We start from the raw sequence: 25,762 nt of genomic DNA, 5'->3' as shown, positions 1-25,762 counted from the left end.
TGCTTTTTCTCACGATCAATTTGTCCAATTCTCCGTTTCATTGAACATTATTTATTGACCTTAATGAAAAATCCAACTCCCCCAAACGCCTGATTATCAGCCCAACTGGCTCTTATATTATTATCGCAGACATTATCTTCCAATTGTAGGAAGGGTTGTGCATGATTACATTAATAAGAATCTATTGCCGACGAATAAGCATTTGTAATTTTTCCTTATAATGTTTTTATTTCATGAGATAGGAATATAATACTTAACACTTGCATGTCAATGTATTAAATATGGGTTCTTGCTATATTGATCGAGGTTTTAAGCCCTGTACCAAACTGTCATTTTTTGATGATTTTTACCTATTGTATAAGTTCTAATTCATCGGATCTTGCACAGTTGTTGTCTTGAAGTCTAAACAGTAATGCATCTATAAAGGCATTGATTGCCTTCATTTTGCCACTAGCATACCTTCCATAGTTATACTTCAGGTCTGCTCTTACTGACAAATAGGACCACTATTCTGATTATTATTCCTCAACTTAGAAAATTTGGATTGTACTTAATATTCAAATCATTTAAGTACTACAACACAAACGTTATTGTAATGACATAAAAGGGATTTAGTTCGTTATAAACACTTTTACGATTTTGTCTGAAGATTCAATGGAAATTAGCTGTAAATATAGCTCTTTGTTTGATCTTCATCATTATCGTGATTTAAATAAAACCATTAAGAAATATGCATTATTTTCAATGTATTGAACAGAAAATATACAGACGAAACCATTGCCTTTACTTTAACTGAGATAACTTTCTAAAATATATTGAAATGTCGGTAGTTTTGTTGTTAGATATAAAACTGCTATTATGGGTTGCCATTCATATAATTCCTGTATTTTTAATGGTAAGATATCATGTGGGTTTGTGTTATTAGCTTTTAGATAAATTGTCTTTTAAGTACCGGAACAATACTTTAACGTGTCCTATTTCTTCAAAATGAAAAGTTATTCGACGATTGAGTTGTTTGTTAAATAGGAGAAATCGTGTTATGCAGTTTGGAAAAAACGTATTTGAAGACCGTTTTAAGGAATAGAAAGTTATAAAAAATTGACCCAAAATCGAAACGTCTTGACAAAAATTCTCTGTCTTACATATATTACGACAAAAAAGTCAAAACGTCCGCAGAAAATATCGGGTGTCATTTAAATAACTTAACATAAGCAAAAAACGGGCGGAATAAAGCAATGTGTATAATATTATGTCCTAGTATATAATGTTTTCAGTAACTCTTAAATACCTAGCTTACTGTATCAAAATTCATCAATTTATATTACCTATTCTGACATGCACTTATATATAAAAGTTATGGACACTGAACTATTTTTGGAATTGATTTGTATTGCCTTTGAACAGAATTGAAACAAATTGAACTCATGTTTTTCGTGCCTTTAGTGTTTCCACGCTTTCCACGTTTTCATTTTCGGTGTGGAAGGTGTACAATTACGAGTCAGCTACACTTTGTACAATTGGACGAAGAGCCGGCTATTCATCCCAACTATATCTCTTGAAGGTGTCCAATCACGACTTAATAAAGCTTTGTACAAAGAAGGCCTAACAACAAATTTCCGTTTCATTTCTTCTAGATATTTGCGTAGCTCCTTTTTTCTGATTCCCTCGCTATATAACCTTCTGACAAAGCTATCCGATATTAAGGCCATAGCTGTACATTTATTCAATGAAGTGGAAATAATACGTTATATCTTAAGGTCAAACACACGACAGGTCTGTAATAAAACACTTATTTTGGAAATAGGTCATAGCACTTCTTTTACACAATGATAATTAATTTTGCCTCAAGGAAACTGCAGATAGCAACTCATTTAGCACCAAAGGCAAAATTTCGCCATCTATTTCGCTGCTTTGATCAGACCATTTCCTTGCCACTTCGAAAATAATGGCTTGAGGCATGTAAAGCTTAATGGGAATCATCCCAATGCAGAGCCAATGGCTTTTCTAATTGTATGTCAATTACAATAGTTATCGCCATTACATTTAATTGATCTGATAGAACCAGGGACTGGTTTTCGTTTTTAGTCTTTTTGGATTAGTAAACTTATCTATATGCTGTATTAAATAAAGTCAAATTATATTATAATTTATAAGGAATAAGTGGTATATTACAGAACCATAAAGAAGGATTTTCAATCAGGAAACATGATTTATGTGGATTTAGTGTCAATTGTTTCTATATTATCTAATTAATTATATTTTTTTTTTTAGTAATTGAAATAATTCTCGGATAATTATTCGATAAAGGAGATTGAAAATATATCGAACACTGTTGTTCTATGGCCTTGTTGAGAGGATATTTAATCTGGGAGCGGAAATCTCGCCATAGGCTCGTGTTCATATTAACAATTAGATATTCAATGGAGACACTTGCTATCGGAAATGTGTCTACTGATGACGTAGGTATTAAAGGTCTTCATGTTATAAACAAGTGTAGGCCTTGCTTTTTGTGACAAGTCAGAACCTTTTGTTATCTGCAAAATGCTGTCAGAAAGGCTATCAGAAACGGTAGATTTGTCAGCCTAGACCTATACTTCTGTCATGAAGACATACAGTCTGTCAAAGTAGACTTATATTTCTCAATGTTAAGTATAAGCGATAGTTTTTATAGTGTTATTGCAATTAAAATTGATTTTTCACTATAAAGCATACAGATACTAACAACATTAAAACAGCTCTGATAAATGATCATTGGACAATTGATTTGGTTTTGATAACATGTGAAAACTTTTAATTGTATACATTACAATCATATACCACCATAAGATAAAATATAAATATTTTTATGAACGAAATAGTCTACTGTTCTCTACAATGCTTTTAACGAATCACTTTGGTTTAAGTGATTTCTAAAATACGGAAGAGGGTTGCCAATTTATTATAAAGTGTTTTAAATTACAATATTACAAAATATATATTAACTTATATGGGAAAAATGAAGTTATAAAACTACGTATATGTTAAAAAAGAAATCAAATCATATATCGATCAATTGAGGTACACTTAAGATCTATAGACGCAAACATACTTACATCACATACGCAAACACCAAAAACAAACTTTTACCACATACAACAATACAAACACCACAAACAAACTATACCTCGTAAAATTGTTTTACCGTTAATTGATGCGAGTATCACCTTGGAACGGCACGTAAAAAATGATCACTGGAACTCGAGTCCACTGGTGGCTTTTATTAGTAAGTATGGACATAACCTCACTTTTGTTCCATCATTTATCAATTATTTATATATCAAACTGTATAAGCCTCATCAAACCACGCATCAACTTGAAACATTAACTAATAACGTAGATAATAACATATAAACTAGGTAATTAATGTCAAGTACTCAACGACCGGATACCAGCATCACCTGTAAACGAAGGAATCAAGCCGGAGCAACATATTGAGTGCTTGCTCCTTATGTAAGATACATTATTTAAAGACAACCATCAACCATAGCTCGCCTTAACAAGGTTTGGAATTAAGTCTTCGTATAGTCTTACAATGTAATCTAGCTTCAAAGGCTATTGAATCATATTAAAATGGATATTAATGACTTCCTTTTTAGTGCATTTCATAAAATCTATTTTGAGAAACCATTGTAATATTCCTATTGTACATAATGGAAATATATTCTGCATCCGGAAACTAGACAGAAATCGAATTTCATTTTGCAGCGGTTGGGAATCGATACTCTGCCTCCGGTTACAAGAGCTACCATCTCATTTCACAAATAATATTTCGGACAATTCATTGTTTAGAATGACCAAAAATAGCCTTTTGACTTTTAAATTAATTTCTCTTCAATTTATGCAATTCACCGACTGGATTACTTTTCAACGTGTTGAATTTGGATTTAACTAGCAGCGCAGTATGGGGGGGGGATTGCACCCACAAAAAAGGGATACATTTTGAATCAACTTCGATAGAATGTCGGTTTAATAACGTTCTGGCCATTAAACTTATACTTAAAATGTGTATTTAAGAACACAGAACATTTGTAAACGTTTGAATGAATATAAAAATACATATAATCTTTTGCAAAATGGTTCTAACATCAGCTAAATATGACTACAAAATGATACAAGTAAAACCAGTTTTTGATGAAAGGTTTATGACTGGAGATGTGCTTAATGCGTTATAATTAGTTAAACTCTTGTATTTTGCCATGATATGTGTGATTGTAACAATGATGAACTGTATATGTTCAAGTTAACATTACATATTCGGTTTTTAAAGGAAGGGTTATTAGATATGCTTATATAATATGACTACGTAAAAAACAGCTACATTAACACACTTCAGGGTTTCGATTCACACAAAGCTGAATCTTTGTTACCTAGTGGCTCCGTAATAATTTAAAATGATATATTTTTGAAAAATTAAAGCAATACATAAAACATATCATAAACAACATGTCTTTGGCCTTTAAAGATTACACAAGGATAAGTTCACGTCCGAATTCCGTTTGAAAAACGAGATAATATAAAAACGGCAATTACCTTGTATATCAGTGATGATGCATTTTACATAATAGTAATTTGAAAGCAAGTAACTACTAAATGTTACATATATTGTTAGCACCGTTTTGAACATATTTGTTTGCTCATTACAAATAAGTAATAGTTGTTATATTTCTTCTAATTGTAAAAGGAATAAACACTGTTTATATCAGACGTGGATGCAAAGGTAAAGGACAGATTTTCTTCTTTTTGTCTTAGCTATATTAAAAAGTGAAATTTAACTGTCTAGCTGTCCATTATGTATCACTTTGCGCTCTCGTTATCATATGGTTTTTTTCTAATATAAAGGAAATGCCATAGAGGTTTTAAGAACCTAATTATACTACAATCACATTTCAAATGTAAGTACAAAACAGATTCGTTTCACGAGCGTACTTTTAGTATTCTCGCTGACAAGCCACCGGTCAATTTGTCTGGGAATCAAGGTTTGTACAATGCAATTACTGTTGCTCATGATGCCAAAATGGTTCCTATTACGGTATGCCCTTATACGATGGAAAATGTTAAACCATCCATTAAATTGCGTGCAGAGGTCGGGTTAAATCTGTGATGCTTTTCTAATTTCGTAGTCTTCAGAAACAAGAATAAAACCGATAAAACATGATTGATTGTATACTTTCAAATAATGAGTGACATGATTGATATGTTGTTAGATTGTTTAACTTTAAGCATTGACACAGTGTATATCGTCCTATGGTATTGGAGGCATTGTAAAGGGATTGGTAAGTGAGGCATTCACATCTAATTTGGAATATTATATTCGCACTACCCTATATAAGTTGTTTTGTGACTTAATTTCTAATTGTTTTGCAAATGGGTTGTGTGTATACACAATCCATCAAGACTGCAACGCCAGGTGAAATAAATTCAGGGATAACATGGCGGCTACGTGAACCCATATTGCCAAGGATATCTTCCAAGGTTACACAAAATGTGTCTTAATTGTAAGAATGATATTTTTCAATTCATTGTTTTCCACCGTGTCAGATAAGATATCTTCAATATACTTTTGTTTTCAAATGATGAATCACAACATTAATCTGTTGTTATAACGTCTTATCGGTGACAGATTGTCTATCGTCCCGCCCATTTGTCTTTTTAGACTGTGTTGATTACAGTAAAATGTTCAAGACAGGCATTGAATCGGCTTTATACATTTCCTTTTACATCTGCTCTCTTCCCACAACAGGTTATTTTTGGACTATTTTGAATTTATATTTGTTGCAACAAATGATATAAAAAAGAAAACTTACTTTTAGCTTGTTCATTGAATTGAAACAACTCCCGTATACAGACCTTTATTTGAACTCTAATCCGAGATGGACATAAATGCTACATTCTTCTTACACTGGGTGTTTTTATCGCCCATTCGTGTGGGCATTTGCAGGGTTAAAAGAATCTTTTACGATCAATTTCTAGAGTTAATGAAAAATGAAAACACGTGTAGCTTCATTTAACTAGTATTATGTTGGCATTCTAACCTAATTTCCTTGTTTTATAAATGCTGTGCTTAATTTTCCATTGGTTTTAATTGTATTCAATACTTATATTTGTACTTGGATATCTTAAAATACAGTTTTTAAGTAACGTTTAATTGTTGGTTTTTATCTTTGGTAATTGTTAATACCTACTGATGGTCTTTATAGATGGTTTGTTTGTAGCTGTTATTTTTTATCATGTTAATTTTCAATTATGCTATACTGTATGTATGTACTCGTAATATGTTTGTTAAGGACTTTTGAGCGTGTGCATTTTGAAATAGAAATGCTGTTTAAATGTGGTATAATAATAAAAACAATAAAAATAATAATAATAATAATAATAATAATAATAATAATAATAATGATAATAATAATAATGATAATAATAATAATGATACTAATAATTAGAATAATGATTACATAACATGGCAAGCCTTGGCCAACATAGGATAAAAAATGACATTATATTGTAGTTTTTTTAGGTTTTTTTTGCCTTTGGGGTGAGAGTTGGCAAACATTGCAAACAGTGCAAAATATCGAAATGATATTTTTCGATGTAGGAATTTTTATTTTTTTCATTTAACTGATCAATGTCTGTAAACAATTGTAAAGCATACAATGAACATGTTTTTGCCAAAGTAGGCTTGATATTATCGCACGCCTCCATAAAGTTTATGCCAAACAGGCCTAGGTCATGAAATGACGTATCAATTTGTATAATGACTCGAAACAGTTATGTTTGACTAGAGGTTTGAGCGATATGACTAACAAACAAATAGTTATATCGATATAAGAGTAATATGAGTATCAATCATTTTTTATTAATTTATTATTATTTTTTTTTTTTTTTTTTTTTTTTTTTTTTTTTAAAACAATAAGTAAATCAATCAAGTTTTGCTTTTTTTCACAATCGAAAGCTGTTTAGCTTTAGATGCGTTATAAAAATAGCACTAATTGATCATCGAATGTATTATTAATGCTGTTTTATTCGAAATATAAACGACATACGTTTGAGTACATAAAGCTTGTTTGTGAATTTATGTGTGTGTCGTTTGGAGGCAGTGATCCTAATCTTTGAAAAAGCTATGTAGCGGAGATATAGTTAATTATGTAAGTACAAATACATCCATTGTGGAACTCATTAGTCCCAACATTTATGGATGAGAATATCTCAAACGATTTAAATTTGCATGTAAACCATAATTGTACCTTTTAAAACTGTATTGATATTGAACTGCCCGCTGATCTTACCGTGAACATGCGGCGTTTTCATTATGAAAAGTAGGTCTCCGATTGTACTTCAAAACCTTCTTTCTAGACGTATTCACACGGTTTTTGTTATTCCATAGTCTTGGCTAAACATCGTGTAAAAATAACCTTCAAAATTTAAGACAAAAAAAATGCCTCGGATCATGATGTTATATTGTTTAGCTGTTATCACAAAACATCGTTGATAATTCACAAAAACAACTTAGATTAAGAATAAAATTCTTACTATAAATGCAAACATAAACTTTCGTTTCCAAAATCAGAAATTTGATTATCATAGATTTATCATACGGATGAATTACGAATAAAAGTAATTATTTATACGTCTGCAAAAGCTTATATTATTAATGCATTAGTTCCTTCCTCGAATGTGATAGTAAAAATTGGCAAAAGTCTGGTTTATTTCCAAACGTTTTTCCTCCAGTAATACATAACATGGCAATACCTGCATTGATGAAAATCTGTCCACAGCAGTAATGTCAGAAACCAGGCGGCATGGATGCATTCTGAAATACAAAAAAAAAAATCTGTAATTTGTGCTTATCTTACATATCCCATCTACAAGTGATTTACACTGAAATCTAAACTATAGTAACACAACTTCCTTATGACCAAACATATTGCTATTGAGCATTAGTACACTGTATGACTTTTTTATTTTGTATGTCATGTTTCTTTGCCCCAATTTATGGAAATATTTTATAACAGGTTCAAGCTTTTTAAGACCGTTACGCTTAAGATTTATCGAGAAGCTGGGGTCTTATGCACCAGTCAATTGTAACCACGCCCCCCCCCCCCCAAGTCCGGAGGTATACAGGGGATAGACGGGGAAATGCGGTGGTTTTGTCTTCGCTTTAAATATAGCGGATAATGGGCCTTACCTAGGGTCCCTGGGGTGCAGGGGCATTTGACGGGGATCTTACCATCTGTTCGTCCCCACAGGTCGGGGATTTTAGCCAGGGTTGGCTGGACCAAATGTCAAAGTCCCCACTAATCCCCGGACCTGGGGGGGGGGGTACAATTGACTGGTGCATTATCGCATGCAGATTTGAGTGAATCGCAGAGAGTGTTTACAGTATTTACAAGCAGAAATTTTGACACAATGGCAACTTTATAACAAACTTGACCATGAAATTGAGTGTGAGCAAGCCAGTACAGTTTGACCATTCGGGTGAAAAACTACTAAATGGCGATGTAAATTGACAAAATGGAGTTGCAACTAATTTTTAAAGGTGCAGGTCTAAGAAAAGGCATGACGATCTAAATATAGAGGTGCAGTTGTATATTAAAGATGTGCACATCCATCTTAAATATAGAGGTGCAGTTGTATTTATGTAAGAGATGCACCTCCATTTTAAAGTTTTAAAATATATATAGAACAGAACGTATGAATAAAGAATTGCACAGCTTGATAAGATACAGGTGCACCTGTAAAGTAAGTGTATTTTAGTAACATTGATGATTCTCTCACAAAGCCATGTTGTTTCATTGTAAGGGTATGGCAACTCTCACTAAGTCATGGATGTTGTTTGGAAGTATGGTTCGCCTTCTCCACACCCTGGACTGACTAATTAGTTACAATATTTCACACGATCTGTGGCCCACAGAAAAACCATCAACCCGCATTTGCCGATTTGTCTTTCAATCACAATCTTGCACTCTTATGGTGTCAGCCTTCCTCTCAACACGTTCAGTCACAATCTCTCATCTCCCATAGTGTTGCTTGGCACGAGGGGTCACTCGGCACGTTTTATTTGCAATCTTTCACACAATCTGTGGATCAAAGCAAAACCATTCATCTTTACAGTCACAATATCTCACAGAGCCATGGTGTTGGACCGCAACCGTCCATTTATCTGTTCAGTCATAATCTTGCACTCCGCCATGGTTTTTTTTGGCAGGAGGGGAAACCCCTCCCGCACCCTCCCCTTCCAACTTCTTAATTTAATAGCATCTGTCACAAAAAGTGGTGTTGCATTTCAGTTACCTGGTATTTGGACTGCAGTTGTGGCCAGTCGAGCTATCTGATTGGGGCGATTCGGTCCCTTGGGTGATCTCTTGGTCTGAGAATTATAAAAAATGTGTTTGTCACTGTGTACTCAATGATACATATAATAAACAAATAATCCACTTTTGGTCGTATATTTTTAAATATTAAATATTTTAATATTACATACAATCTTTATCATTCACATGGTGTCGGACCGCAACCGTCCATTGATCTTTTCAGTCATAATCTTGCGCTCCGCCATGGTTTCACTTGGAAGTAGGGGAAACCCCTCCCGCACCCTCCCCGCCCAACTTCTTAATTTACAGAAGTGGTGTTGCATGGCACAAGAGTTCACCTGTCACACAATTCCTGTATATCTTTTTAGTTTCAATCTCTCAACCAGCGTGTTGGTAATTGAAAGGTGTTCCCATCTTTTGATCTCAGTCAAAGCATCTCACTCATCCATTGTTGAGGTTCACAGGCGGTACACCCCATCCATCTTTTCAGTGACAATATCTCGCTCAGCCATAGCGATTTCTGAACTGGTCATTCGCATGTCATAAGTTTATGAAATTGATATCTTCATTGTATGATTTACTGAAAAGTGGTTTTACATTTTTACAAAATAATCATACTGTACCTGGCTGACGTGACAAGCTCTGCTATGTGTACCGGTATAATCCATGGTCGTAATTAAATCGGTAATCCAACAGGAATTAATTCTTCGAAATTTCTATCCGATCAACAACTGTCAAACATCTAAATAGTATTGATATTGTAACGCCTAAAATGAAAACTACTAACTGTCAAATGTGACCTTCGTATAGAATGGTAAACAATGCGTGTGAATATCTTTAAAAAAACAAGTGAAAACAAAGTATATATCTCAGACAATCTATAGAAATTTGTTTATTTGTCTTTTTGAGTTTACCAAAAGTATTCATAGTATTTGCTTATGAGCATATTTTGAATTATTTTAATAACTATTGGGGCGCTATTTCGCCGCATCTCATAGTTTAAATGACGTTGGTGTCCGGCATGCACGCGCTCAATATAGTTTATGAACAGTATGTGCAACTTTTGAACGAAAGTAGTGCTATGTGTGACCGTAATAGAGCCCTGCCGACCTTCGCTCGGTTTAGAGCCCGTATTATTTATTAATCACATCACATTTCATAACCATTTAATTATCAGCTTGTTTAACATGTACTCTTTAAAGCCATTTTAAGTATGTAATATAAGAACCATTCACTAAATTATCTATGTGCATTTTTATATGCATTCAAATTATTTATAAATACCACGTCTTCTCAGATATTCATATAAATGTACTCGTTTAATGCACAATACTGTCGAATTTGGTTAACTATTTATTGTTTATTCGTGGGCGCAATTACAACATGCTGTGCTCATAATTCAAATCTAATAACAAGACGTTGAAGCATAATCAAATCGGGACATTACAGCAATTAAAGAAGACAATGTTAAGGAGAGAAATTAGGTTACCTAAATTAAATAAATCTTTTCACAGACCCAAAGTGAGATTGGTTTAAATGCAATTTAATTTATATTGATTGTAAAAAAGCTGGAAGCTGATACGAATCTCTCGTGAGTTCGTTTCATGGGCAAACGCCAGTTTAGTGTCCTTCAAAGGCCGAGAGAATGTTTCCCTGGTGAAGATCGACCCAAATATCTCAGATGTGACAGGCTCACATCAACAAACACGGCGCACCGTCTGAAAGTACTGCGCTGACAATCACAAAAACACAGTATTATTTAACAAAAAAATACAATTCAATAACAACAACAACAACAACAAAAGGCATACTCTTACTTGCATATAACGTTTATTGTTTAGTACCTTTTGAAGACTATACAGTTGCCCTTAAATTAAAGAGGTACACATATGTTTTTAGAATCCTGATAAAAAGAACGTTAGGAACAAACTTTAGAAACCTTTGAGCATCTGTGTTTGTCTCTATAACTTCAGTAGAACTAATTAAAGTGAAATCCTGCGATATGCACCTTGGCTGAAGGGTTAAAACTCATTATTGTTGCCCATCTACATTTACCATTTCTGATATGTGCTACATCGGGGCAGAATATTAATACAGAGAAAAATAAGGCAATGCAAACAAGTATACGACATCTACTCTTAGCAATAGACGAGCTATTTGTTTGGCCCACTGTTTCCCCTCTACAGTGGTAAAATAATAGAACAAGGCATAAACAGGCCATTCTGACTAGAAAATGACCCGTCTCTCGAGAAACAATAACATATATCAACTTGTATTAAGGACACGTTCTAGTGTTGAACAGTCGAAGGCAAACTATTAAAAACAGCAATGCTTAAATATATAAGTAAATGCCACAACAATATCCATGTAATTTTGTTTAGAGAACATTTTAGCGGATAAAATGTAAGGCTAAATATGGGTCATGTAAGGTTATAAATGAAATGTTTAAAAAAACGCTGTTTGAAATAACTGCTTCTGTGGTTTCTCAGAAATAACTTTTATGTACTGCACTAATGAGATAAAGAATCATCTAATTTATTACTATCCATGCATATTTGAAGTGAGGTTGCTATTTGCTTGTCTTGTAAATATAATGTAAATGGTAACGTTTTCCCGCTTTTCATTAAACATTATACAACAATTTCCTAAACAACTTTTGATGTGTAAGGAGGCTATAAAGAGCTCAATGAACCTCTGATGGAAAGGGTACAGTACGGTTAAGCGTTTTTTGATGCTAAAATGCATTCACAGTTAAACCATCTTTTAAACAATAGAGAAAAAGAAAAAAAAGTTTTGTTTTTTTTCATTTTAAAATATGGCCTAAAACAAAAATAAAATAAAGATCTCTTAACAACGCATTTGATGTGTTATATATCCTTTTTGTGAACTGGGATTCAATTAATTGAATTGTATGTGTTTCCCAATTTGTTAATAAAAATTTAATCGACTAGTACATCGGTTCCATTGTACTTAAAACGCTCATTTGTAGAAGTCGTCAATCTTTGTTTATAAACATCAACGTTTTTCTAATAGCACACTTGAAAGGAAAACAACTGTCGAAGGATGCATAATAATTAATATCAAAAGTTTTATTAATCAACGTTGCTGTCTTTGTGGTGCCAAATATTACAAGCCTAGAGCCAATATAGCCCGCGTGGCATGTGCTTGTCAAATTCCAATGATATATTACCGTCAGATTCAGGATACAGCCAACAGAAGCGTCTTGAAGACAGACGGATTTCCTTTGATAGTAACAGTATTTTTTATTCATATTTTTATTTTAATGTTTTCGGTAGACTTTTGATAAAACAGGGTGTATGAAAACATTGCTTCAAACAGCAAGTTTATCAAAATTATTCTTTCACATTTTTCACATTTGCCATATTTTATTCCGTTTCTCTGTGAGAAACGAACGTAAACGCACACGGTTCTGGGAACAAAATCCAATGACAGCATTAACATTTTAACAACACTAAGCTCTTTTTGCTCTGTCATTAAACGATTAAGATTTCAAAGCATGAAATAAAAATATAACTGTGTTTCATTCTGCTTTTTTCATGAGCACCAAAAGTCAATTACTCACAAGTGGCCAAGCCAACTTTTGGTTCTTACTTTGTGAAATGTATTTCTGTCTTACACATTTTGTTGTTGATTTATACGTTTATGTATGATTTTATACGTTTATAAAGTTTTTGTGAAGCTTGCATGTCTTTAATTAAGAATTGGCTGACCTTAGTCAAGCACCTTTACTCGACAAACTAAAATACATTAACAATTCATTGACATAAGTCATATATTTAACTCTACCAATAGAACGGTAGAACACCAATTATTGGTCTACAAAGCCTGTTTTCGAATGGTTGCTTGAAAAAGCAATAGAAAAATGTTTGCATACACTCTTAATACTTTGATGATGATTTGTATAGATAACGAGTCGAATATTACAAATATTAGAAAATCCTCAATCCTCAGTAAATTCAGCTTCTAATAGAAATCTGCATTATTCAGAGGGTATAGTTTGAATACGGTCGATGTCCTTTTAATAACTATGCTAGACCACAATGCTAATAGTAAAACGTGTTCAAGATAAAAGTGTACTCAAATTAATGTTTATTAATTTTGATAATAATGGGTAATGTAATGGTCGTTATCGTTTATAGGTGAACAATTCTTTTTCCGTTTACGGTAAAAAAACAACAATGCTTACTGCACCCAAAATACTAACGAATCCATTATCAAATTGGTATGTTTATCTTAATGTTCTATGTACAGGTATGGTAATTTTCTCTTGCAGTCCTATGTATTTTAAAACCGGTCGAAAAATCCTAAATCGGTACGCATACTCGAAAATTTATTTGCTTGGTTTAAATAGTATTCATTTTGTTATTTATACAATTACGTTGAAAAATACGGCTAAAATTGCATTTTCAGTAGGACAACAAACATTATGTTTAGAAGAATAATAAATGGCATTTTACAACCGTTATGTTTGTAGGCTTTTTACACCTCAAAGTTAGATGTTTTCAGCTTAATAGATAGGAGTAAGGTATGCCCATGCCCAGTTAAGAGGTTTTATGTAAAGGTTCACAATGGTAGAGAATCATAATCCATTGTCGCTACAGCAGAGAGCGCATCACTTTCATAGTAGAATGGTTATAGTTATGATTTATTGTTTCCTTTTTTCCTGTTAAGTTGATATTCTTCTTAAACGTACTATGAAACACATATGTAATCTATTCATTTCATAGCAAAAAACCTGGTGCGATATATTTTTGGTTAAGTGCAGTAGACCTATGAGTTATACATGACCGTTCTTATAGCCCATAGCATGTCGATATAAGCATGCACATGGATCTTATAGAAAACAAAGGCGTTTTAATTAAATATTCTTCACTGTATAAGTGCCAAATTAACAATATGATATTTGTACCATTTTAAAGAGTCTTGTAGCTATCGGTATGCCTTGCGTTCACGTTTCTCTTATTTTATTTTAATTTTAAATGTCATTAATGCAACCGCTTCCATTCAAATGTTCTTTATTGTAAGTTATGGTAGAATCATTTTATAGTCTTCTAGATTTTCGAGACTTTGGTTACATACAGCGGCCAAAAATACATTGCTGACAGCATAGGTTCAGATAGGGAGTCTTTGAATTGTCACAACAAATGAAATTTAAACCGTATTTACTTTATTAAGACTTTAAATTCCTAAGTCTTCTGCAGACACATTAGCGAAAGCACGTGTCTCAGTTCAAAATCCAGTTGTGAATCTGTGCAATGAACCGCTTGAAAGATTTCCGCTTGCAGATTAAATCTCTGCAAAGCCATAGTTCAAAGTTATGACACGAAGACTCTTCTGGACGAATGGTAATATTTTAAAGCAAGATATCACTGTTAAATATATTTGCAAGCAGTTATCCAACATTGATCTTAAAGTTCTTACAATTAACTTCAAATCTAATAATTAAAATCAGTTGAGATATATACAATCGAAACTATACCCTGATAAATTCCGATTAGTGCTTGTTTTCTGTTTGGAAGTTCCAAATTGTTTTTGCAAACACAATATGTATAATATTGGAATGTTTTAATATATGTTTATCAAATACTGACTAAATATTACCTATATAACTGGTACTTATGGATCTGATTTATTCCACGAATATTCAATATTTTGTGATTTATTACCTTCTAAGGATTCAACGGAATTGAACTGGCCAGTATTCATTGTACGAAGAGATTCTACACATACAAGAGAAAACAACGAGTCGTTACATGGGCATATTGAAGATATAAATCAAGATTGAAATCCTGAGTTGTCGTCCCATTGTAAGAAACCTCATTGAACCTCAAGAACTATTAAGTAGTGGTCTTAACTTTACTGAGTAAACTTCTTAGCCAAATGGAAACATAACACAACAGAACGGAAGTTTTTTTTGTAGAATATCATAAACCTGATAATTATACACGTTCCATCACTTGATTGTTTTTATATAGAAACTCAAAATAGTGTCATATACAATAACAATATCGTTACAATTGTAATATTCGTCTCAAAACATTGGCTTGTAGCCACACAAACTTGTCAAAAATCGCACATGATACGGAACTATATTAAAACATTCAAAATCGTCTGTATTAGGCCATTTTTTTATTAATTGGTTAACGGATTTATTTGAAAAAATGTTGGACAGGTGGTGCGAAAAAAGGATTTCGTACTCATACTTATTTTTTTTACAATACAAGTACATGCATTTTTCATAGCGTTTGTGGCGAAACCCAAAACCAAAAGATCAAAATAACAACAAACAGGAAAGACATGTTCATAGATACATATGAATGGCATTTCAAATGCTTAAGTATGTTTTGATTTCTTTGCAACACAATGTCTTCAATGCCTCAATATTATAATGAATATTGATATGTTCAAATGCTCACTTTGTCATACACATATGTTTTGCTTTACAGTCCAATTTTCTCTCCTACCAATTTCAAATTCAAATTAATGTAATCATTATATAAGCATTTTATACACTTCCACCTTAAAGCTGCACTCCTACAGATATACCGTTTTTACAACTTTTTTGTTTATTGTCTTGGAAAGGGGAAAACTGAAACACGTGACATGTTGTAGTAATTCTCTTTGACAGTTACAATTCATTTTACGTGTAATCTTGCGAGAGACGCAAATGACAGAACGAACCTAACCAATGCATTTCAGAGAATGATTGATGCTTAACTCTTTGAAATTCTAGACGAATGTCGCGCAAAATCAGATAAATTAGAACTTATCCATCCAGCAAAATCCACAACAAGGCAATAAACTGTTTGATTCAGACGCTAAACATCCATCAAATGCATGGGACGCAATCAATTATTTGGCGAATTAACGTACATATTTGTATTGTGTATTTGTAGAAGATCTTATGTTTGTTTATTATGCAATTATTATGTACGAATGAACGGCATGAAAATAATTCAATAATTGTATTTAAAGGTATATTTATAATTACATTTTAAAGTTTTTCATTGGAAGACGGAAGGTCCGCTAAAATGCACACTTAGAATAACTGACGGCCTGAATTCACGTGACTCTGAATAGGAATTAAATTCATAGAGCTAATTCTACAATTTACTGACACTCCTACTAGTGTTGCTGCTGGTTGTGGGATAGTGTGCCAAAATGTGCGTAAGTATATCATATCAATTTTAATTATATTTTATTCATATTCAATCAGTTTATAAAAAATATTCTGAATACTTTGACGATGAAACTAGAATTTAAACTAGAATTTTGATATCAATACAATTTTAAGTTTCATCTGTGGGAAGCCTTGAATACACCAATGGAATGAAAAATAACTGCAGCGTATCTTTGAAAAAAAATGCATAAGGTACTCTGAATAGTATTCCTCCGTCTGCAGATAGAGTTTGGATCTCTAATCATTGAAGTACATGGGGTTTACCTATTAGTTTATTATTATTTGTTTTATTATTAAGTTTCCTCAAGTTAATGCATATTTTAATAAGATTAACCTTTTACGTTTTTTTCTTTATTCAGGATTGTTGGGATAAGAGTGATTTGTGCACGTAAACTGGTTTAAACCCCCAGAAAATTTACATTTAACTGACCGTTCCAAGGCGGTTCTAACAATCCTTGATAAATATACCTAGGTTTTTTATATTGTTTATTCACACTGTGATGTCTGTGGAGTTATGGGCAATTGTTCCATGTTTCTTGTCTGTGATTTTTTTGGTTTTGTGTTTTATTGTTTTGGCGTTTACACTGTGTCATTAACCGAGGTTTTTGTTTAAACCTTTTGCTACTGAGCTTGTTTCTATAGTTTTTCACATACGTATCAATTACTAAGGTAAGGACTAACTTTCAGTTTTGAAACTTAATATTGAGCAAGCCGATATCATGAAGTACTTTGGGGATTCGTTTTTTCATTCGTGTGATGTTGTAATAAGTGACCAGTGGGTCAGAAATTATACCATTAGTTGTTGGTTTTTGGCGATAGAGTCAAAGGCACTGTTATGTTATTTTTACATAGAAAATTACTTACTTATTAGAAACGTGAGTTAGGAATAATGTGTATATAGTCAAATATCAAATTGGCAAGCTTATATGGGGACCTAGGTTGGGATCATACAAGGTTCATATATGCGATAAACGTTGAAAATCAGGTTCTTCTCAATGGTTTGAATTGCGAATGGTATTTTGTGGTGCAACTTAGTGTATAAACGTACCTTGAGATAACTTAAGGTGTTTGTTGGGTCAAGGCCAAAGTCAATGGTACAGAAAAGTGGAAAAATGTTTTATAACGATATAATTTATAAAGAATGATGTTAAGTAAAACGTCGTGTTGCTTAAAACAAATTGACCATCCCTATGTTAATTTAGACATGCAAAACATAATTGTATAAAATGTCCTGATTGGACATGGTTTCTTGGGGTTCTGGCACGAGCATATTGTTTTCGATATTCCTTTGGAACTTAAATTATTCTTAATCATGAATAACACAGCATACAGAAGCCTTAGCTAGTGCTCGCTGCTTAATGTGAAAGATTTTAGATGAAATCACACTCACATGTTTGCAGACAAAATATTGAGGGTCTTTTTAACAATTTTATCCCATATGTGTACTAAATGTTACTTACCATCTTGATCTTCAGTGATGTTTATGCTTTGGCTTTAGAGGACATTTTAAGGACTCTCGCATAATTATTGTCCAGTTTGACATAGCCTGGCTGGTAGATGGTGGATGTTCGGTTAACGCAAAACTCGATAAACCAAAACTGTATGAAGATTTTTATGATGAAACATGAACAGATGAATAGTATATCTAGTTATTATTTCCACGTAATTGAAGTTTGTTACCCCAAAAGCCAGATGTTTGGCTATTTCTTTGTTTTGGTCCAATTTGAAATTTCAATACAGTATTAATATTGTACAAAACTGGCTTGCCATTATACATTTTATCATACCTATTTCACATCGTGTCAATCTAAATGGCGAGTCGTAGACTCCTTACAACCTACCACAACACTAAACATTAAAATAAAACAGGTTTTATTTGCGTTAAACCGCTTAAAAAGAAACAACACCGCGAATAAGATTGTTCCGATCTGTCGATTAAAATTGAATTTAATTGTAGCCATGAGACATAAAGGAATTACATTATAACGTTTATGAATGGATTTGAAGTGAGGCTTAATGCATTAACGTTTAAAAATCAAGCCAAGTGCCGGTAGGGTTCCGATCCACTTTAAATTAACCATCATTTAAAAAAACACCTAAGCAAGAATAGAAACATTGATCATTTAAACGAACCAATATTGCTTCTAAGCGTTTTACTCGCCATGAAGCTCTCAAATTAGATTGTTAGAAAACAACGTTATAATCGTGCGCCGAAAATAACATATAAAAACGGCTAAATCTTATTCAAGGTTATATCATGCTGGAATAAATGGCAAAACTTTAAGGCAACTTCCATACTTTGACGTAGTGATATGCGATGTAATAATACGCTCCATACATAAGATGCTCCATCAAATACTTCACTTTGTTTTTTTCGTTATCATATAAATGTTCTTATGTAAACGTTATATTAGCTGAAAGATGTTTCAAGACTCTAAGTTTATTTTAATCACATTCCCTATTTAGCGAAAATACAAAACAAATCTGTATACTTTCAGTATTCTCTTCGACAAGCCACCGGTCAATGTGGTTGGGAATTAAAGTGTAGCAATGCAATAACAGTTGCTTGCACTGCCCAAATGATTCTAATAACGGTACGGCATTGTACCTTGTAGAATTTTGGACCATCCATTAAATTGCATGTAGACGTCGGGTTAAATCTGTGATGCCTTTTTCCACTTTTGAACCATACACGAAAAACTACAGATTTTGAACCATACACGAAAAACTACAGAAACAAGCTCAGTAGGCAACAGTTTAAACATAAACCCCGTTTTGTGGCTCAGGGTAAACGCCAAATGTATAACAAGGCTACGATTATGAAAACTAAAGACCACCGCTTTCAGTCTGTGAAAGACTGGAAATTATGACAACATTAAATGGAAGTGCGGGGGGACGTTTTGACACCTAACTAAAAGCGATAAAACAAAATTGATAATATGCTTTCAAACAATGAAAGACATGATTGATCTGTTTTAAGAATGATATCATTAAAGAGTTGATTCAGTGTCTATCATCCAAGCCTTTCATATTATGAATTCCATTATTGATATGGTATTTAAATGTAAGACTTTTATTGATGATAGAGTGTCCATCCTTTCATCCATTAGTTTCTTCCAGACTGTGTTAATTATCGTTACATTTTAATTACATACATTGCATTGATAGAGACCAGACAAACTTTGCATTTGCACAGAACTTTATTAGAATTTAAATCAGAGACGAAAATAAAATGAAATCAAACTTTATCTCTCAGTGTTTTATCAATACTTTATCACAAACATTATTCACGAGCTTTTGCTGGATTGGGAGTATCTTGTACGATCAATTTCTAATGTTGCACAAGAATGATTTCACGTGCAGTTTCATTTAACGTGTAGAGTTTTGACGTCTTACTTTAATTATTGTAATAAAGCTCTGTTAAATTTGTTTTATCGATGTTTCATCATAATAATGATAATAATATTCATAATCATACTGATAATGATAATAATAATAATAATAATAATAATAATAATAATAATAATAATAATAATAATAATAAAAATAATAAATATAATAAATATAATAATAAATGTTAGTGTTTTTGTTCAGAAAGTGCTCACATTTGTATGCGAACGTAGCCTCTTTTTGAAATAATAAGTCATTAAAACTATGTACAAGCCCTGCGCGCACTTTCGTTTGCTTTTGGTGTGAGAGTGCGCAAACATTTATAAACAGTGCAAAATACCTAATACTTTTTACAATTTTCTTTATTATTTTTATTGAACTGATCACTGTCTAAAACAAATGTAAAGAATAACATTGTTTTCTTCTTAAAAAAGGCATGAGAGGATCGCAAATCTTCTTAAAATATGCCACAAAGGTCCAGTCAAGGTGAAGTTACGTACAAATTTGTAAAATGGCTGTGTGAAAGCTAGAAACAGATATAGTTTTTTGAGCAATATTCCTTACAAACAAGTAAAGTAAATTTGACGCTTTTTAGAGTAACTTTCAAATTTATACAGGCCTTAAACGAGCGTATCAGATATGTTTTTATAATGGAATCTTCAGGGAACGAGCCAAGTTGGCAGACGACCTTGAGCAGCAGCATACGGTTAACACCTAAAGGGGAAACGCAGAATGCTGCAAAACAACATAACAGACTTCAGATCCATAAAAACAATTTATCAATCAGACCATTCATCATTTGAAAATATACACCCCCAGTTGCCAGGATACCTAAGGAAGATAGACATATAGCAAATGTATGGAGACCGTGTATCCATCATTGGAATTTACAGCGATTGTCCAAACATTTCAAAAATGTTGCAGAGCGTAGATCTTAAAAAGTATAGTTTTAAACATAACAGGCATATGCATTTGGCAACGAATATTTTAATGACTTTAAAAGATATGAGCACGAAAAGAAAATGATAGGTTGCAGCTCCGATTTTTGAAGAGGTTACAGTTCCATATTTAGGTTGTCGTCTGGACTGCAAATTATGTAATGTGATTGTATCACTGATATTGTTAACAAGCATGGAGGAATTGAAATGTGACAAACTGTTTTTATTTTTATGAATTAAAAATATATATATATATAAATATATATATATATATATATATATACATATATATATATATATATATATATAGGATTATTGAATAATATCACGTTTAATATATAAATAAATAAAAATGTTAAACATCCTGATATTATATACACGTTGTGTAAAATATCACGTTTAATATATAAATAAAGAAAAATGTTAAACATCCTGATATTATATACACGTCGTGTATATAATATCAGGATGTTTAACATTTTTATTTATTTACTACCGATATATTATTATGTAAATTATTATGGATACAACTTTTCTCCAACCTCAGATAAGTACATCCAATAATTTAACCATGCTAGATATTCTTATCTTGCCCACAGGCAAAGATAAAATGCCCGTATGGAACTCCTTTTTAATAGTCACCACATTGTAATTACCTCCCTTGTTGAAGACTGTCGTCTGTAGCATCATGGAAACCTTGTCTTGTGGTAATATTCAGAATGCTAGTTAAGTATTTCTCGCTTCGAATGCCACCATAAAACAGTTTTCACGCACCATTCAAGAAATAATGGTTCACTCTCCTTAGGACTATTTAAAGACCGATTTTACTATTGATTTAATCGGAATCACTGCGCGCATATCCATGACAACCACGAATTATCTCATATCCATACGCAATTATTTTCACTATGCACAAAAGAGTTCCAGCAAAAAACTCATTTTTTATTAATTATTTTTAACTGAGGTGGGAGAAAAAGCATCCATCATAGCCGCTCGCGTAAGAAAGGGTAAACCTCGTTTCCGCAAAACACCCTACGCTCGGGTCGGAATGAATCTTACACTCTCGGCAATGGAAGAAACTTATTATCTTTATCCTGATCAAGTGTTAAAGATTTCTTTAGTTGAAGTTACCTTTAGGTTAACACAAGGTTTAATAAATAAAAAAATACCAATCACTTGTTTGGTATTTGTTCATTTAAACAAAGGTGGTCTCAATTGGTCCGAAGGTGTTCAACACGGCGCATTAATCGAAAGCTAACTCTTCAATATCTTACATCATATTTTTTCTAGTACTGATATTAAGTCAGGTAATGCATGTTCATGACACGGAAGGATTATAACAGCGACGAATGCAGTTTTATAATTAAACAATGAAGGAATAAGCTAGGTTTTAACCACATCATCCTGCGATTAAACAATATTTTTACATATAAAATGCATGTTGACATTGAAAACCGGTCGAGTTTAATTCGTTGATCTTGTTCAAACGCAAGTAACAAAGTTAAACGTTATACTTAACTAAAATGACAAAGATTGCCTTTCATGAGTTCTGCTTACATGAACTGGAGACCAAATATGTAATACATGTAATATGTAAGGAGCGATTTAAAAGTTCAAACGTAAATGGGTAATACATATACAAGCTCATATAGGAAGTTGCTTTTGACATGCACCAATCGGCATTCTACAACAATTAACACAAAATGTTGATTGATTAATATTATAACACACACATATATATATATATTAAAGCTAAAATATCAAATGTAAGAACGACATCAGCATAACATGAACTTTTTATTATGATATTTACAGTGAAAATGGATATATTTGTCGTGTTTTTTTTGTTATGAAAATGGCACATGAGTCTTTTCCGATGATCTTTGTTGGAAGCTGTTTCGACAAACTTCATCTAGCCTTTTCCCAACGTACACCTAAAGTTTCCCTTTGTATTGCATTTCTGTCTGTGGGTGCTGTCGCTTTCTTTCTGCGTGAAGCCAGTCTTGACCTCACCTTGTGATCAAACGAATGCTCACTGAACACTTCTTTTGTTTTGTTGTATCGCTGCCATTTGTTTCGGTTGACTGTTTAGATATTCTGCATTCATTTCGTTTAGGTTGATGGAGGGAAAGGCTCTCTTATTCGTGTCATTGGTCTAAAAGATAAAAATACATTCCATATGATATATCAAAAATTGCAAAACATCGATTGAAACGTCATACAATAAAAGTATACTGGTGTGCAGATTTTATCACAGATAATGGTTTAACAATTCAACTTTAAACGTGTAATACATCAATTTGTCACAGAAAACAAATCATTAATGATGGTAACCTTATAAATTTGTAAGCAGAAAAATCAAAATTATAAAAACAGCAGTCTCGATGTGATTTTCAATGATTTTATAATTTTAGATGATGTTATAACTATGTAAAAAGACCAATGGTATAGAAAAATATCAGTTGAGTTTTATGGGAACCTATATGTTTTGCTTGAACACTAAAACTAAGTCAAAGAATCTGCAGTCCAGAGGGCAACCTAAATATGGAACTGCAACCTATCTCTTCAAAAATCGGAGCTGCAACCTATCATTTTCTTTTCGTTCTCATATCTTTTAAAATCATTAAAATATCCGTTCCCAAATGCATGTGCCTGTTATGTTTAAACAAAACTAAAGTATTTTATGCGATTTTCCCAAATTATAACCTCATTTTTCGCTAAATCCGAGCCAAAATGATAAATGGAACTGTAACCTACCAGTCGGATTTCGTACATTTTGGAAACATTGCCGAAGTGTTCTCGAGAACGGTTAAAGTTTCAAGGAAAACATGGGTATGCTAATACAAACTAGGTAGGTGGGCATATGATAGGCTATGTTAAAAATTAAAGAAACTATTATAATTATATGTATTACCTTGATTTTCGGCTCGAGTCGACCGTTTTGGTGACGCCATCTTGCACTGAAACCTACCATTTGGTCACGTGGATTCCCCGCCGTGATCATTCAAGGTGCGAAAAATAGGATGCAACACAGTACTGAACATTCAGAATGGCGTTCAATCATATACATTACCAGCAACAATCATGAGTCAAACTCTGTGGGACAAAAAACTATTGAAATCGATCGTCTTGCTACTCATATTCGCTCACTCAGCGTTTTATCGAACTATCAAGACACACTGAATATATTTTCTTATTTGTCACCTTACATTATTTTTGAAAATAAAAAGAATCATACCCTTGGAATCAGTACCTGCGTTGAGTCCATTACAAATATCTGTGCAGCAAAGAACATACGTTTCATTTTAAAAGTGTTAAAATCAAAAGATGATCGGTAACTTTGAAATAATAACCAAAACACTCAAAGTCGCACAAAGCATGCCATATTTTGATTAAGAAAACACAAATGGTTTTCAAATACCAATAAAACACATTTAAAGTTTGATAAAGATAAACATTTCTTCAAACATGTGGCAATGTTTCCCAATTGCTTTGATGAGCGATTTTAATTCGACTTATTTGAATTAATATATCATAACAGATTTGCTTACCAAGCACTACCATTAGAGTGTAGACAACTTAAATATAGCCTCAATATTCAAAACGTATTTCTGATTTATTTCATTATGATTACAATTGCACTTTGAATCTTATAGAAATCACCTGTAAATCAATCAGTACAGAGGAGGTAAGTAAGTACGTGTCCTGTTCAACCCTTTTTGGTTGGAGGTAAAATCTTGTACCACTACACAGTTTGGTTGGAGGTCAAATCCCATACTACTCAGGGCCATTCTCATACTCATACTGCATTAACAGTGCCTAATCTATGTATCTGTATGTGTGCTCGATTTGTTTGTCACGTGACTTTGAGTCAACTGCCTACATCACATGATAACTATTCTGGAACACAAGTATGTGATTGACGTAGTATACAAAAGTAATGTAATTAGTCTCGAGTGAAATAAATTTGTATGACCAGGATGAATTATTCATAATATTTATATGGTAAAACATACCACTTTTGCTTATACAATACAATAGATAATTTATTCTTGCTTTATAGCCTAAGCATTCTTAAAACAGTTGCGGTTTGATTGCGACTAATATCAATTGTAAAGATGCTTTCTGCTTTAAAAATGCACCTTTGCATCGGCCTTAGAGATAACATTGTTTGCAGAATCGCTTAGTTTTATTAAATACTCTTAAAGATTGACATTTTTAATATACTATCTTTATTTTTTGCCTCAGAATCAGCTTATTTTAACATCAATGCTTTCATTCCAGCATTTTAAGATAACTAAAAAACAGACCGCAATTGTTCGAAAAACGGCCGTAGAATTCAAATTTCTAAAAGCATTATAACGCCTTTAGCCACGAAACCTCAAATTTCGACCATCACTATTAAAAACTGCGATCTCATCTTTAGACAATTTAACGTTGAAGCAAAATTGCCGGGGAAACATGCTAAATGAAATCAAGATGGTCCCACAGCGCTGACATTTTGTGAATCAGAAAAGGCTGCACTCTTAAGTGCTAAGTACAGGATATTCATTTTGTTCCTTTGGAAAACACTACGATTGCAAACAAGAAACCTAGGGACATTTGCTATTTAGTCTTTTCTTAATATAAAAGAAATGCGGCCACATGCAACTGCTACTTGAAACCAGATAGTTATTACTAAGTACCAAACAAGTTGAATTAGACTTAGCGAAAGAATTGACTCATTGTCACTACAAACCGCAGATCGCAGGAAAATACAATTTGGCTATTTAAACCGTTTATTGTTCATTTCAAATTTACGCCTTTACGTTATTGAAAGACGTAAAACATCTGATTTTCAAAACTAGCTTTTAGCCACTTAACAGAAACAAGTGGCCCGAATTATT

General features: G+C 32.7%; 1 protein-coding gene across 1 annotated transcript in view; it reads right to left on the bottom strand.

The window, feature by feature from the left end:
* The window catches only part of LOC128241247 (cardioacceleratory peptide receptor-like), an 84,359-nt gene extending 75,133 nt beyond the window's left edge, over positions 1 to 9,226 (bottom strand). Inside the window, exons 1-2 of the mRNA XM_052958193.1 lie at positions 9,162 to 9,226; positions 7,786 to 7,846 (exon numbers count right to left, since the gene is read on the bottom strand). Coding sequence (XP_052814153.1) covers positions 7,786 to 7,846; positions 9,162 to 9,226 — 126 coding nt within the window. The remainder of the gene's footprint in view (positions 1 to 7,785; positions 7,847 to 9,161) is intronic.
* Positions 9,227 to 25,762: the final 16,536 nt, after the last annotated feature.

Source organism: Mya arenaria, chromosome 7 (assembly GCF_026914265.1).
Source record: "Mya arenaria isolate MELC-2E11 chromosome 7, ASM2691426v1".
In the NCBI taxonomy this organism is placed as follows: Eukaryota; Metazoa; Mollusca; class Bivalvia; order Myida; family Myidae; genus Mya; species Mya arenaria.
Note: the sequence above shows the minus strand (reverse complement) of the source record. Positions and strands in the feature narration are given on the sequence as shown.